Below are 15,571 nucleotides of genomic sequence, written 5' to 3'. Positions count from 1 at the left end.
ATGACAGCATGTTCAACACGCAACCATTGACAGGGCTGAGAAATATCACGTGATTTCATCATCAATTCCCGCAGTTAGGTCTGTAAAACTGTTTTCAAGTGCAAAAAAGTAAATTATTGAAGCGGTAATTTTTTTATTAGTTGTGTTGTTTTACTTGTTTCATGTGTCACAGTAATGATCAATCTACAGGTTATTTAGTGCTTTAACACATCCAAAAGTTTGCATTTTCAGAGTTTTTCAGTATAAAAGTAAATCAGATTTAAATGAAATATTTATTTTGTTCCGGTGCATGTTATATTGTGAATTTCTGTGTCTTGCATCATTTATTAAAATGTTTATGTCATATTATACCAAAAGAATACGTCAAGAGTGAGGGTCAGAAAGACAGAACAGAGGTCTGGTTTTATCCAGATGTTTATGAGAGGGCTTTTCTGGGCATAGAGGAACATCATTCTCTAGGCAGCTGCTACGTCACATTTACCTTAGTTATATTTAGGTTTTAGGCATACTTTACCCTTTAAATATCCACCTATATGAATTTGCAATGTTTCCAGATGTTTTAATGCACATTTTAAATTGATGCATAAAAAGAACTGGATGGAAACTACTGTTAGATTTTTTTTATTTTTTATTGTTTATTCTGTTGAAAAAAATTATATTGAAGTCTTTCTACATTTCTACAAAATCCCACCTGGCATTGATAGATCACACTTCTGAGTTACTGGCCACAGCAGAAATATATCTCTGTCTACAACATTATCTTTTAAAAATCTGTTTTTTTTTTTTTTTTTTTTTTTTTTACTTTTGCCCCTGCTCTCCCCCATGCTTTATTCTCAACTTAGTATATTCTGCACTGTATAGTAATGACTGCTCAAGGAAGTAAAAGCTAGTGGAGGGAAAAATTGTGCCCATACAGCTGTAGACACTAATCCTATTTGTGCTTATGTATTGGGATTTCAGAAAGTGTACAGTGTTCACTAATGCACCCTACCTTATACATCCAAGCTACAGAAAGTCAAAGTCATTCCGCTGGCCTTAAAGTCCTGCTTTTTCCTCATGGAAAATTGGCTCTTTTTTTTCATCAGCCAGCACTTTTCTTTTAAAGATATTCCTTGTTGTAGTGCACTGGGTGATTGACAAATACTAGCCTGTCCCATGAGCATCAAGTGGGTTCATCCGAAATGACTGATGATTTAAGATGTGATGTGAGCTGAAAAGAAAAGTATTGATGTGGCACACGTCATTAACATACATTTGAAAGAAACATTACAAAGACCAGATCAGTTCTTTACTTTACCAAAGAACAGTGGCAAGGACAGAAATCTTTAAGTTGCTAGATTTTTGTAAAATAGGCTGACATCATTGCGGGGATTTGAATGAATGAACATTTCAGATAAGAGTGACAACATAAACTTAAGAAGATGCTTTTATACTAAAATAAATAAATGAATAATCAGTGCAGTGTATATAATGGAGTTGAAGATAAAGCCTATTGCTAACAACCATCTGAACAGATCAATTCACCAGAATGAATTGGGTTGTCAAAAGCATAAAATGAAGGGCCTGCATCCAAAATCTAGAAGCCAAAAAACAGCATATGTTGAAATTCAAAGTATTCTTAAAAAAAATAGGCAAAAACTATTTCCAATGAGATTCTGAAGTGTGCATTCGATAGATACTTTACAATCCCATGAGGCCACAGGAGAGGATTTGAGAATGGCATTGAAGTGATACATCTGACTGCACACATGTATACTATATAGAACTCAATTTTAACGGTTGCTAAGGAGTTACTTATCTAAAAGAATAAGTAGTTATAAGTAAGCTGCTTAAGGATAAAATGATTCAATAGAATGAATCAAGCTTTCTAAAGCTATGAGAGAAGGTGGATTATTTAAGACCAATTGGTATCAAACGAATCTGGCTTACCAGTGCATAAAGGAGATCTGACAATGTGGTTGTCTAATAAAGTGCCTACAAATACGTGACATTAAAAGATTTAATTTCTGATGACATTCACTTAATAAAACCTCTGGAAATAACCTAATAATTATAATTTCCTTTAGCATTCCCTGTGTGTGCTTTACTATGAAATCAATCAAAGTAAGTGTGTCATCTTCTGTCCCTCTACATGGTCATGCGATCCCTGGCAGTTTGCGTATAGATCATGTAGAGAGACAGAAGATGCCACCCTTATTTAAGGGAAGTCGTGGCCTAATGGTTAGAGAGTCGGACTCCCAATCGAAAGGTTGTGAGTTCGAGTCCTGGGCTGGCAGGAATTGTGGGTGGGGGGAGTGCATGTACTGTTCTCTCTCCACCTTCAATACCATGACTTAGGTGCCCTTGAGCAAGGTGTTGAACCCCCAACTGCTCCCCGGGCGCCGCAGCATAAATGGCTGCCCACTGCTCCGGGTGTGTGTTCACAGTGTGTGTGTGTGTGTGCGTGCACTTCGGATGGGTTAAATGCAGAGCACAAATTCTGAGTATGGGTCACCATACTTGGCTGAATGTCACTTTCACTTTTTCTCACCTACTTTGATTGATTTCATAGTAAAGCATACCCAGGACTCTAAACTCTTTGCACAGGCTCTTTTTATTGATTTTACTTAAGCTTTTAATACAATGCAGGATCATTTACTTTTATCACACTTGTACAGAATATTCACTCTGCTCTGATACATTGGATTAAAGATTTTCTCACAGATCGACCACAGATAGTTTTTATAAATGGTGCATTTTCAAATGAATTGACCTTAAATTCAGGGGCACCACAAGGCTGTGTGTTGTCACCACTTTTATTTTCAGTATATACCAATGAGTTACAAATTAAGAGTGATTCAGCTTGTCTGTTTAAATATGCATTGGTTCTGGTGCAACTGTATTCTGAAAACCCATTACTGAGTGAGAACATTTTTCTAAATGTGGCTGTTCTTGAGGATTTATGTAAAGTGAGTGCTCTGTATATAAATGTAAAGAAGACAAAGGAATTGATCTTCTGTTGCAATTCTGACTACCCGTCGCGGTTAGAATGTTCAATGAAAGGTATGTGGAGCTTTTATAATTTTTGTATTATCTGTGTTGTTTTGTATTATGTGTGAAGTTGTGTCACATGAGAAGCCAAAGACAAATTTCCGCAGTGGTGGACAATAACGTTTAAGTCGATTACTGAATGTCAGAAGGAGGTTCTATATTCATCTCTATATTCATCGTTGGTTATCTCCTTTTCATCTGTCAGTCGTGCTGGTGCAGGCTCTCCATTCACTTTGCGGCCCTCTGGCTTCTTGCTGTTGGAGGTCAAGTCAAATGTTAATTTCATTACCCTAACAGGTGGATTAGAGAATACCTAATTTTATGAAAAGAGCATTACACTTTGTGGAAAATCTAAATGTGAACTTACCTGGGTAAAAACTGAAACTGGCTTCATGCAACAGGCATCAGCTTGTGTGTATGCAGTGTGGAGTGATTTAAACCAGTTCCTCTGACTTAACCCAATCCCTGGTTTCTGATTTCTTACTTTCAGGATTCTTAACTGGAATTTTCAATTACTCTGTTAATTTAATCTAGATTTAATCACATGTAAACTGTTTAGCTAAAGAAGAATTCTTCTAGTTATTTGGAATTTTCAATAGCACACTGCATTCTCCTGGTTTAATCAATTATATATATATATAATTTTTATAACAGATAGATTTTTTTTATAACAATAGCAGTATTTTTTTAATTATTATTATTTTTCTTTCATGTATTATATTTATTTTCATCTACCCCTCTTGTTCTAGTGTGGTTTAATATCCCATTGAACTTCAAAAGACACAAGACATAATTTCATTCTGGATTTTATTTTATGAGCCTAATACACAAATAGACGATTGCCAGTACATAACTATATTTCTGTACCACTAATAAGTACAATCTGAAAATCTCCTCTTCCTCTTTCCTTCTCTTCTTAATTTCTTTAGAGAGCAAGCCTGTTGTGAACCATTAGTACTTTCTGAATATTACTTTGACAATAAGAAAAGTCTTAAGACATCAATTAAAGCTTGTCAATTAGTCCTCTGCATAACACCTTATCATCCAGCTTCCTGAAAGACTCTAAACCCACAGAAGGAATTTAGCCAATCAAACATGTGGCACTCAAAGACTTCAAACACACTGAAACATCAGAAAACATTCAATTTGCCTTCATGTGCAGTGTTTAAAACCTCATAAAATCGCACTGAGATGATACAGATGGAACAGTAGGAAAGAGAAAAGCACATAACAGGCATAATACCAGTATAGACAGATTACTTTGGAAATGTAAAAGGTTACAGATTACAAGTTACCCTATTTAAAGTAGTGCAACTATTTCAATTACTTTATTAATTTAACTGATTACATTTGATACTTTTTGATTGCCTTTCTAAATTTAGAATGAATGTTTTCAACTGTTAATCATTTTGAAACATTTGAAGTTAGCAGGTTTAAACTTACTTAACACTGATGTACTGGCCTTATTAGACTTCTGGCATCTAACTATCCAGTAAGTTAAACAGTCACTCAAAAAACCTCGATGGAGACGTCAAGTCGTTTATGAAGTTTATGAATCAACTGTGAAACTGTAAAATACACAAAGGATACAATTACTAAGTATGAAATTATTAACAATGATTATGTAAAGATAATTAAGCTAAGAAAATATCCATCTTAATGTCAAAATAACCTTCTTAAAGAATCACACAATAACTTTAACACTATGTACTTACAGACGTTGCGTCTAACAGATGCAAAGAAGGATGATGTTTAAGGATTAGCCAAACAGCTACCACATTTTGATGAACTACTGCAGTACTACTCACATTTCCTGTTTCCTGAACTAAGAGAGTACAAGTGACTACTTTTCAAAATAAAAGTCCTCACTAAACAGACACATACAAAATAATAAACATTTCAAATAACTCAAAATCAATTCAGTCCAGAACACTCCCCGCCTGGGATTTTAAGAATCCCAAATCAGTTTATCCATCTGGAGACAGAAGAAGGATAAGTTCGGAGACAGGACGTGACAATATTTTTTGAATGCCATCCTTAGTCACTTTAATATCAGCTTTCCTCACCAGTCCATCTTTGCTTGGTGAAGTTTTCTCAACAATTGCCATTGGCCACTCATTTCTGTTAACTTGAATGTTCTTTACCAAGACAATATCACCCTCTTTCAAATTAGATTTTTTGTCTTGCCACTTTTGTCGGGATTGCAAAGTACTTAGGTATTCCTTTTTCCACCTTGTCCAGAAGATGTCTGCTAACCTTTGTACTTGTTTCCATTCTTCCCTGAGCAACTCGTTATTCCCAAAGTCTCCGGGAGGGGGAGGTGTTGCACCAGTCTTTTGTGTCAAAAGAGTAGCGGGGGTGAGAATAAAGGGAAATTCAGGGTCGGAAGAAACTGGGATTAAAGGCCGTGAATTCATCACTGCAGTAATTTCCGCCATGAATGTCGTCAAGACCTCATGTGTGAGACGGGAATTTCTCTCATCAAGTAACATGCAATCAAGGATGCGACGAGCAATCCCAATCATTCGCTCCCAGTGGCCGCCCATATGAGAGGCGTGAGGGGGATTGAATATCCAGGTGCAATGCTGTTCTTTTAAATATTTCTGCACATTCTCCGAATTGACACAAGATGTATCCATTCTGAGTTCTCGAGAAGCTCCAACGAAATTTGTGCCACGATCTGAATATAGATGCTTAACTGGCCCTCTGATTGCGAAAAATCTTCTTAAGGCATTAATGAAACTACTAGAGCTCATTGCCTCTATCACTTCGATGTGAACTGCTCTTGTACACATACATGAAAACATAACTGCCCACCTCTTGGAATTAGCTTGACCTCCTCTGGTCTTACGAGCAGTCACTTCCCATGGTCCGAAAACATCAACACCCACATAGGTAAAGGGTGGAGCTATTGTCAACCGTTCCACAGGCAGATCAGACATCTGCTGATGTCCTGTCTTCCCTCGCAGTCTTTTACAGGTTACACACTTGAAAAGCAGACTACGTATGCACCTTTTACCTCCTACTAGCCAATATCCAGCAGCTCTGACAGCACCCTCCGTGAAGTGTCTGCCCTGATGTTTCACAGCCTCATGGTAATGCCGTACAATCAGTGTTGCCACATGATGTGTACCTTGGATGATGATAGGGTTGACTTCACAAGTTCCCAGATCTGACCTCACGATACGCCCACCTACTCGAAGTAAGCCGTTGTTGTCAAGGACAGGAGATAGTTTCCTCAACACACTCTTACGAGGAAGGTTATGAGTGGCAACGATTCTCTGAATCTCTGTTGGATAACTCTCATATTGAGCACTTTTCAACACGAGAATTCTCGCTTTTTCCAGCTCTTCTTCAGTAGGACCTTTACAGCAGATATGCCATCCTCTACAACTATCATCTTTTGAGTGTTTGGAGAAAGAACTGGCAATGTGAATCAGACGTGCTATTGCTCTAATGAGAGTGTTAAAGTTAGAGAATCTGCTGAATCTCTCAGAGTTCCATGTGAACTTGGGAACTTCAGTTAGGTTTGTACACACTTGTGGACGTATCTCAGAATCTAAGGCTGGATCCACAAGCTCAAATGATTCCTGTGATTCAGACTGAAACTGGGAATTATGTAAGAAGCGTGGGCCTGTGAGCCACGAAGTGGAACCTAAGAAAGCTGCAGGTACAGATCTAGATCCGTGGTCTGCTGGGTTAAGTTCTGTGGGAACATATTGCCATTGTGCTGGTGAACTGGATTTTAGGATTCGTTGAACTCGGTTGTTCACGTAGACATAGAACCTCCGAGTTTGATTACAAATGTAGCCTAGTACTACTTTACTGTCAGTGTAATACCAGATATGATCGAAGGTTATGTCCATCTCTTCCACAATCAACTCTGCAATCTCCACTGCTAATACAGCAGCACACAACTCCAGTCTTGGAACAGTAATATCTGGCTGTGGTGCTAATTTGGATTTTCCAAACAAGAAGTTAACATCTGTGTGACCATGATGATCTGTCACCTTCAGGTATCCTACAGCAGCAATAGCCTTGACTGATGCGTCCGCAAAAACACAAAGTTCTTTACTCTGGACATCAGACAAAGGGATGGATGTGCAAACACGTGGTATTTGAAGCTCTTTTAAATCTTGAAGAGAATTTTTCCATTTTCTCCACTCAGCCTCCATGTCCTCTGGCAAAGGTGAATCCCAGCTCTCGCCTTGTTTGGTAAGTTCCCTCAACAGTAACCTCCCTTGTATGGTAACAGGCGCAAGGAATCCAAGAGGGTCATACAAGCCATTCACAGTAGATAGAACTCCTCTCCGAGTGAAAGGCTTGTCATCATCTGAAACATGAAACACAAAAGTGTCTGTTGCAACATTCCAGGACACACCAAGGCTACGTAGGATAGGAAGACCATTTGAGAAAAGTTGCAGATCCTTAATTCCATCAGCACGATCTTCCGAAGGAAAAGCTTCAATCACGCTTGGACAGTTGGAGATAATCTTGTGCAGTCTAAGATTAGACACTGCAAGCATCTCTTGTGTACGTTTGAGAAGATCGATTGCCTCTGCCTCTGTAGCACACGATTTCAGCATGTCATCAACATAAAACTCCTTCTCCACCAGCTTTCTGGTGTCACTGCCGAAACTCTCTTCATATTCTTTGGCTGCTCTCCGTAGGCCATAGATAGCCACTGCTGGTGATGGGCTATTCCCGAAAACATGCACACGCATTCGGTGATCCACAATCTCACTGTTAAGGTCATTGTTTCTGTACCACAGGAACCTAAGATAATCCTTATGATCCTCCCTTACCAGAAAACAATGAAACATGTGCTGTATGTCAGCAGTAATAGCCACAGGCTCTTTACGGAATCTCATCAGGACTCCTAGCAAGCTGTTATTCAAATCAGGGCCTGTGAGAAGCACACTGTTTAGTGAAACTCCCTCAAAGGGCGCACTTGAATCGAAAACAACTCGTATTTTATTAGGCTTCTTAGGATGATACACTCCAAACAGCGGCAAGTACCACACTTCCTGACCATGCTTGAGAGGCGGTGCAATCTCTGCATGCTCATTTTTTAGCAAGTTGTCCATAAATTCCAGGAAATGTGCTTTCATTTGTGGTCGCTTGTTAAGAGTATGTCTCAGTGCAAGAAGACGTTTCAATGCATTGTCTTTGTTGTTAGGTAGACTTTGTCTGGGCTCTCGAAAAGGTAACGGAGCAACCCAACTATTACAGCTGTCTTGGAAGACCTCTTTGTCCATGATCTGGAGAAACCTAGTGTCTTCCACAGATGGAGCAATCTTATGATCATTCGCTGTATAGGAGAAAACTGAACAACCTATGTTTTCACCATCAGACACGAACAGAAAGGGGTCCTTGAGTGAGGCTTCTAGAGATTGTTGCCGTTGTGGATTAACATCCAACTTCTCTTTTACCTTGATTTGACTGTAGCATGGACTCAGAAAGCTGTGACGGCCACTTTCCAAGATAAAAGTCTTGAAAGTATGAACTGAAGGTGGCCTATGAGCTCCTTTGAGACACACATCCCCGACGACAACCCAGCCAAAATCCAGTTTTTGAGCGAAGGGGGCATTATTTGGGCCATTAATTTGTTGGCGCACTTTGTGCACTTGAAGGATGTCTCTGCCCAGTAATAGAAGAATCTCTGCATCAGAGTCAAGAGGTGGTATTTCCTGTGCTATGTGTCTCAGGTGGCTGTGATGGAACGCTGCATCAGGAGTCGGAATCTCTGTACGATTGTTTGGAATCTGATTGCATTCTAAAAGAGAAGGTAGAGGTAGACTTATCTTTCCATCAATGGATTCCACAATGAAATCAGAAATTCTTCTACCTGCTGTCTCTAGAAGGCCTGCACAGGTTTTTAATGTATAGGGCAATGGACTTGTTTTGATGTTGAAGATGTCAAAGAAATCTTTTCTAACCAAAGACCGATTACTTTGCTCATCTAGGATAGCGTACATCCTCTTTGCTTTCTCTTGATGTCCAGCTGGATAAACAGAAACTAGACAAATTTTTGAACAAGACCGCGCACTCAGACCTTCTCCGCAGACTTCTGTGCATTCAGATGTAACTTCATGACTATCTGATTGGTCTCTCTCCCCGCCATGCTCTGAGGTAGGGGTAAATGCCTGCGATTTCCATGGTGCAGGACCTGGATGAAGAGCTGAAAGGTGATGGTCACTACCGCATTCTTTGCACTGAATTTCCACAGTGCAGTTTTTGGCGATATGGCCTGTAGAAGAACAGCAACGGTAACACACAGACTGCTCTTTCAGGAACTGCATCCTCTCTTGTAGAGATTTCTCTCTGAACCCTCTGCATCTTCTTAAAGGATGAGGTTTTCCATGCATTGGGCAAATCTGATTTGGACTAACTGATCTCTTTTTCTGTTCAGATTGTACTTTAGTTGAGGTACTAACTTGAGTCTTGTGAACGGATATTGGAATTTGTCTTTGTTTCTCGAATCTTTCTCCTTTCTCATATTTTGCATGAGGAAACGTACTAAAACTGGGATCTGTGCGTGCTTTTGCTTCTGAGCGGACAAAATTTGCAAACACTGAGAAAGGTGGGAAAGCAACACGATGCTCTTGTTTATATTTAGATCCAAACAACATCCATTTTTCTTGAATATTATAGGGAAGTTTCTCAACAATAGGGTTCACTCCCTTAGAAGTGTCCAAATATGCCAGACCTGGTAAGTATCCCTCAAGCTTTGCAGCTTCTAGTTCAGAGAGGATGTCTCCTAAATCTCGAAGCTTTTGTGGGTCTTTGTTTGTTACTCTTGGGAAGTTTTCCAGTTTAGCAAAAAGAGCAAGTTCAATTGCTTCTGGAGAACCGTATATTTCCTCAAGTCTCTGCCATGTCATTATCAGTGCAGCTGCCGGGCTTCTGATATTAACAGCTTTCAGTCTCCGTGCATGCTCAGAAGATTCTTTACCCAGGTATTTAATCAAGAGATCTAGTTCTTCTGCTGGTGAAAGACCCAGACCAGAAATTGCACCCTGGAAAGATGATTTCCATGCCCAGTAATTAATGGGCTTATCATCAAAATAAGTAAGCCCCGCTGACACAAGCTGTGTACGAGCTAGATACTTTGCAAGGTCATAGGTAATGGACAAGGAATCTCCTTTATCAGAAGGTCCACTCTGTATTTGGTAGCGACGAGGAGAAGCCTGCGTTTGGGTGGCATCTTGAAACATGTCTACACTAAAGTCCATGTTTTGTGAACTAATTGGTAAGTCCTTGAAATCAGTTTCACTTTTAATTGGACTAACAAATTGAGAAGATTGAAGTTTTGGTTGCGTTTCTTTCTCTCCACTAGAGGGCAGTGTACCACTACTAATCTCAGATTGTATTTTTACATAATTTGCTGTACGATTTCGGCTGTCCTCGATGGGAACAGGCACCGATACTCTACTGGCTGCACTACGTTCTGTTTCCAGAAATGCTTCTTCCAGTACCTGGGCTTCTGCCAAAGCAGCATCCTTTTCCTTCTCTTCTTGCAAAGCTTCCAGTGTTGCTTGAAGACGTGCCTGTTCAACTTTCAATTCTATTTCTTTTTTAGCGTACGCTGCTCTGGCCTGTGCGGCTTCTGCTTTTGCTCGTGCCTTGAAAACAGCTATGCTGGCACTTGAGTGACAACTGGATGCTCTTGAAGAACGTCTGGATGTTTTTGAGGAACGTGTGCTGACAGAGTGCACATCTTCAGCTGTGCCTTTAAGATCCACTAAATCTGTCTGACCTTCTGCCATACTTATTTGAGACTTGATCACATGCAAAAAATCTGGTTGATGTGGTAGAATCTTTGGAATATTTAAACCTTGATTCCATGTGATTCATGAACGTCCTTCTCAGTCTGATGTATTAACGTCTTTTCACTGTACTGGCCTTATTAGACTTCTGGCATCTAACTATCCAGTAAGTTAAACAGTCACTCAAAAAACCTCGATGGAGACGTCAAGTCGTTTATGAAGTTTATGAATCAACTGTGAAACTGTAAAATACACAAAGGATACAATTACTAAGTATGAAATTATTAACAATGATTATGTAAAGATAATTAAGCTAAGAAAATATCCATCTTAATGTCAAAATAACCTTCTTAAAGAATCACACAATAACTTTAACACTATGTACTTACAGACGTTGCGTCTAACAGATGCAAAGAAGGATGATGTTTAAGGATTAGCCAAACAGCTACCACATTTTGATGAACTACTGCAGTACTACTCACATTTCCTGTTTCCTGAACTAAGAGAGTACAAGTGACTACTTTTCAAAATAAAAGTCCTCACTAAACAGACACATACAAAATAATAAACATTTCAAATAACTCAAAATCAATTCAGTCCAGAACAACTGATTACTGTCAGACTTTAAAAAGCCATCATCACTTGAATTTAGATTATAATAAATTAATTTTAAAGCAAAGCCTCCACAAAATCAGACTTCAGCACCTCTTTTTAGTTTAAGATCATTCTGAGGTTTAAGACCCAAGTTTAAAATAGTTTAAAACCTATGGTACTGTTTTTGAAATCAAATCTTTGCATAGTTATGACAGGATACACTGAAATCAATGCCTTGGAAAGAAATAAAATTAGTTCATCTTAAAAAATAAGCATATACATAAACCAAATTGGAAATGAAATAGTTATTGAATAAGCATTCGTCCTATTCTGTGTCCTAAACTCCTGAAATATAGCATTTTAGAGCAGTCATTGTAATTCATGAAATAAATAAATTAAATCGGAATGTGTGTGTGTGTGTGTGTGTGTGTGTGTGTGTGCTCTTGTTTTTGTGACATATCAGAACACAACTCTGTATAATGACATGGGTATAACACAAATATTACAAGGAGAGGGTGACTTATGAGGACATAACCCATGTCCCCATTTTTCAAAACGCTTATAAAACATACAGAGTTTTTTTGAGAAAGTTAAAATTCACAAAGTTTTCTGTGAGGGTTAGGGTTAGGTGTAGGGTTGGTGAAGGGCCATAGTTTCTACAGTATAAAAACCATTACGCCTATGGGATGTCCCCACTTTTCACAAAAACAAACATGACTGCATGTGTGTGTGTGTGTGTGTGTTTGTATGTGAAAAATTCAGATGCAACCCCCTTTGTAATTAACATTTTCTTAAGTGACTGTAATTTAATGGCACATTTTTCTCAGTAACTTACTCCCCAACAGTGGCTATGCACACTGAATTCATAACGATTGATGAATCTGATTGTAGTGTTTACATGAACGCTTAATAAAGTGATCCGGTTGATGTGCTCGTTTATTGTCACAAGGTTCAAATCGTAATAGATTTTTTAAGACATGCGCACACTGCTCAAATAGTGAAAGTGAAAAGTGAAAGTGACATATAGATAATAATATTGAGTTTCTCACTGTTTGCACATAATAACCACTCTCCTACATGGTTTATTTATTTGGTTTTAACAGCAGAATTATTATATACACCTTTATGGATAAATAAACATATAAAAAGCCGTGCTGTGCTGCTCATATTTATCATTCGGAGAAAAAAAAAAGCCAACCAAACCAAACAGGCTTACTGTAACTTACTCCGACGAGGCTACTTGTAGAGCTTGCAGTGAAGTTGAGATGGAGGAGGACACCAACATCTTCTGAAATCTACATCCCATAGTAACAATCTAGGCATAATGGCCTGCACACACACAATGCCTTTTCACCAACTTACAGATAAGTAAGAATTTGCATGAGTAAAATTTGCACATACGATACCATATTTGAATTTTTTTAATGAATGTAACAAGTATTTGAATAATATGCCCTTTTCACAGTGACGTCAGTTAACTTCCGCTTTCCCGCAAAGCAGCGTATGTGTACTTCTGTTATACCTTTACACTGGAGACTTCTCAGGAAAATGTAGGAAAAACTCGAAATAAGACAAATAATGTTAATCTACTTACAGTCGGGTTCCTTTGCGAATGTTTTCTGCATCTGCTTTAGATGGCTTGCTTGCAGCAACTTTTTGCTTTCAGATTTGTATGACAATGATTATGTGTCCACACAAAATACATACTTGAAAGCTTTCCACATGAGACTTTGGTTTATGTCATTCCTTGGATAATTTGTGAGTAAACTGTGTAAATGTGATTTTTATTTACTATAGGAAAATGACATGGACACAAGTCATTTGTTTTATATTAATTTTTTTTTATATATAATTGGCAGATTTCACATCCATAAGGGGAAGTGGTCTGAAAAGAAACTCATTATCCAGTTCAAGAATAAAATGGTTTAATATTGAAACTCTTGACTTCTACAGTTACTTAAATTCCTCCATTCAATTTCGTATTGTTAGATTTTGCTGTATTTGGCTGAGCAGTAGTTTGTATAATTTATTGAAGGTAGAAGTGCAGTGATGTTAGCATGTCATCCTTCAAACAATCTTAACCCAAGGTACTGTCTGTGAGACCAGACCTTTATAAAGTACTTGTTAACAAATGTGCTACAAACAGCACAGTAACACCCCATGGAGAGCTAATGATAGTGTAACCTCATGATGACTTGATAGGATCTCTCCCATGGAGAGCCCATTCATGGATCTGATGTTGACCTAAGACGCTGATTATAATGGGCCATTTGGTTCACACTGCGTTTTATTTTTATTTACACAAATGCTGGCATCTGTTTTTAACTAAAAGCTTTTTATATAAACTTAATATATTTAATAATTATTTCAGAATTACATTAAATAATGCACATATATACAGTACAGACAAAAAGTTTGGACACACCTTCTCATTCAAAGAGTTTTCTTTATTTTCATGACTATGAAAATTGTAGAGTCACACTGAAGGCATCAAAACTATGAATTAACGCATGTGGAATTATATACATAACAAAAAAGTGTGAAACAACTGAAAATATGTCATATTTTTAGGTTCTTCAAAGTAGACACTTTTGCTTTGATTACTGCTTTGCACACTCTTGGCTTTCTCTTGATGAGCTTCAAGAGGTAGTCACCTGAAATGGTCTTCAACAGTCTTGAAGGAGTTCCCCGAGAGATGCTTAGCACTTGTTGGCCCTTTTGCCTTCTGTCTGTGGTCCAGCTCACCCCTAAACCATCTCGACTGTGTTCAGGTCCGGTGACTGTGGAGACCAGGTCATCTGGCGCAGCACCCCATCACTCTCCTTCTTGCTCAAATAGCACTTGATGCCTTCAGTGTGACTCTACAATTTTCATAGTCATGAAAATAAAGAAAACTCTTTGAATGAGAAGGTGTGTCCACACTTTTGGTCTGTACTCTATATATATATAGACCCCATTTTATTGATATTTAAATAGTAAAAGCTTGTTGTGTTTAACTATTATTGTGCATGCACTGTATTAAATAGGACATACATTACTGAATGAAAAGGCTTTCTGTTACTTCATGTAAATGTCTAACAACTATAAGTTGCGTGATGTTTTGTGAAAAGGACCTTTTGAAATATAGGCGCCAAGCATGACATATTTGATATTTGCAGACATTCTTCATTTCTTCAGAGACTAAGTCTGTTGTGAACCATCAGTAAATTTTAAGTAATTATCTGACAATAAGATTTCGGTCATTAGTTTAAAACATCACTTACACCCCATATTTCTCTTTTGGGCTAATGTGTTACACTGGTTACCATTTGTTACTAAGCAAAACATACAAAGAGGCAACTCTACTCTGAGTAGCCAACACAACCTTAAAACAATTCACAATTATGAAAAGCACAGGGGAAAACAACACAAAGACTAATTGGAAAATGTTGCACAGGTGTGAACACTCATGCCGTTGCACAGGACTTGGAACAGCTATGGTAAGCAAGAGCATTTCAAAACAAAGGTGATAAGACAGAATGCAGGAAAACAAACCAAACTAAATATCTCAGACAAGAATACTCAGAGAAACTGCTTGCTTGTTCTAGTCCTCTTCACTGCTTCAGCCTCCAGCACAAGGGTCACAACACAATTGGAATCATTATAAGCTCCCTGTAATGAGATTTATTGGGGATGCAGTTGTGTTACTATCCTATTTCCCCCTGTTATTTAAATGTAAATTGAGTTATTACAGCCATGAGCTGGTTTCTATTCTAGTTCATTCACTCACTGGAGTTCACATCAACTTCCCCATGGGAATTTCTGGAAAAAACATTTTCATTCATATTCTCATGGGGCGGAAAAATACATTTCTACAGCTTACAGTGTGCATTCATGATTTTATTTGATTATAATTATTATTTTATTGAAAGAGGCCACCAGCCTTTAATATCTGGCCCCTCCATTTAGTTTCTCTCCTCCATCAGAAATGTAATTCAAAGAATGACTCATCTTCAGTGTGAACCATCAGTATGCAGGGACTGACATGGAGGAAGACTATAAATTCAATAGAACATTTGCAGTACAATTATGAAAACCGATTCTGTAAAAGGTTACTATTCATAAAATGAAGGGGTTTGTACATTTCAATGCCTCATGCTCAGTTGCTTGTACATAATTTCAAATTTGTGTATAATTAT

At 38.1% G+C, this 15,571-nt stretch overlaps 1 protein-coding gene across 2 annotated transcripts; it reads right to left on the bottom strand.

Annotated features, from left to right (window-relative positions):
- Positions 1–3,933: 3,933 nt before the first annotated feature.
- LOC113070757 (uncharacterized) lies at positions 3,934–11,377 on the bottom strand. 2 transcript variants are annotated; one of them, XR_003279988.1, is made up of 3 exons: positions 11,189–11,377; positions 4,746–11,041; positions 3,934–4,598 (listed from the first exon to the last, which is right to left on the bottom strand). XR_003279988.1 is itself a non-coding variant. In XM_026244187.1 (2 exons), the coding sequence occupies exon 2, from the start codon at positions 10,797–10,799 to the stop codon at positions 4,998–5,000; it is 5,802 nt and encodes a 1,933-aa protein (XP_026099972.1). In that variant the 5' UTR covers positions 10,800–11,041; positions 11,189–11,377; the 3' UTR covers positions 3,934–4,997. The 2 variants fall into 2 exon arrangements, 1 of the variants encoding a protein (XP_026099972.1); XM_026244187.1 differs by having other exon boundaries at positions 3,934–11,041.
- Between the last annotated feature and the right edge of the window lie 4,194 nt (positions 11,378–15,571).

The sequence above is a fragment of the Carassius auratus genome, unplaced genomic scaffold, assembly GCF_003368295.1.
Source record: "Carassius auratus strain Wakin unplaced genomic scaffold, ASM336829v1 scaf_tig00005214, whole genome shotgun sequence".
Lineage (NCBI taxonomy): Eukaryota > Metazoa > Chordata > Actinopteri > Cypriniformes > Cyprinidae > Carassius > Carassius auratus.
Note: the sequence above shows the minus strand (reverse complement) of the source record. Positions and strands in the feature narration are given on the sequence as shown.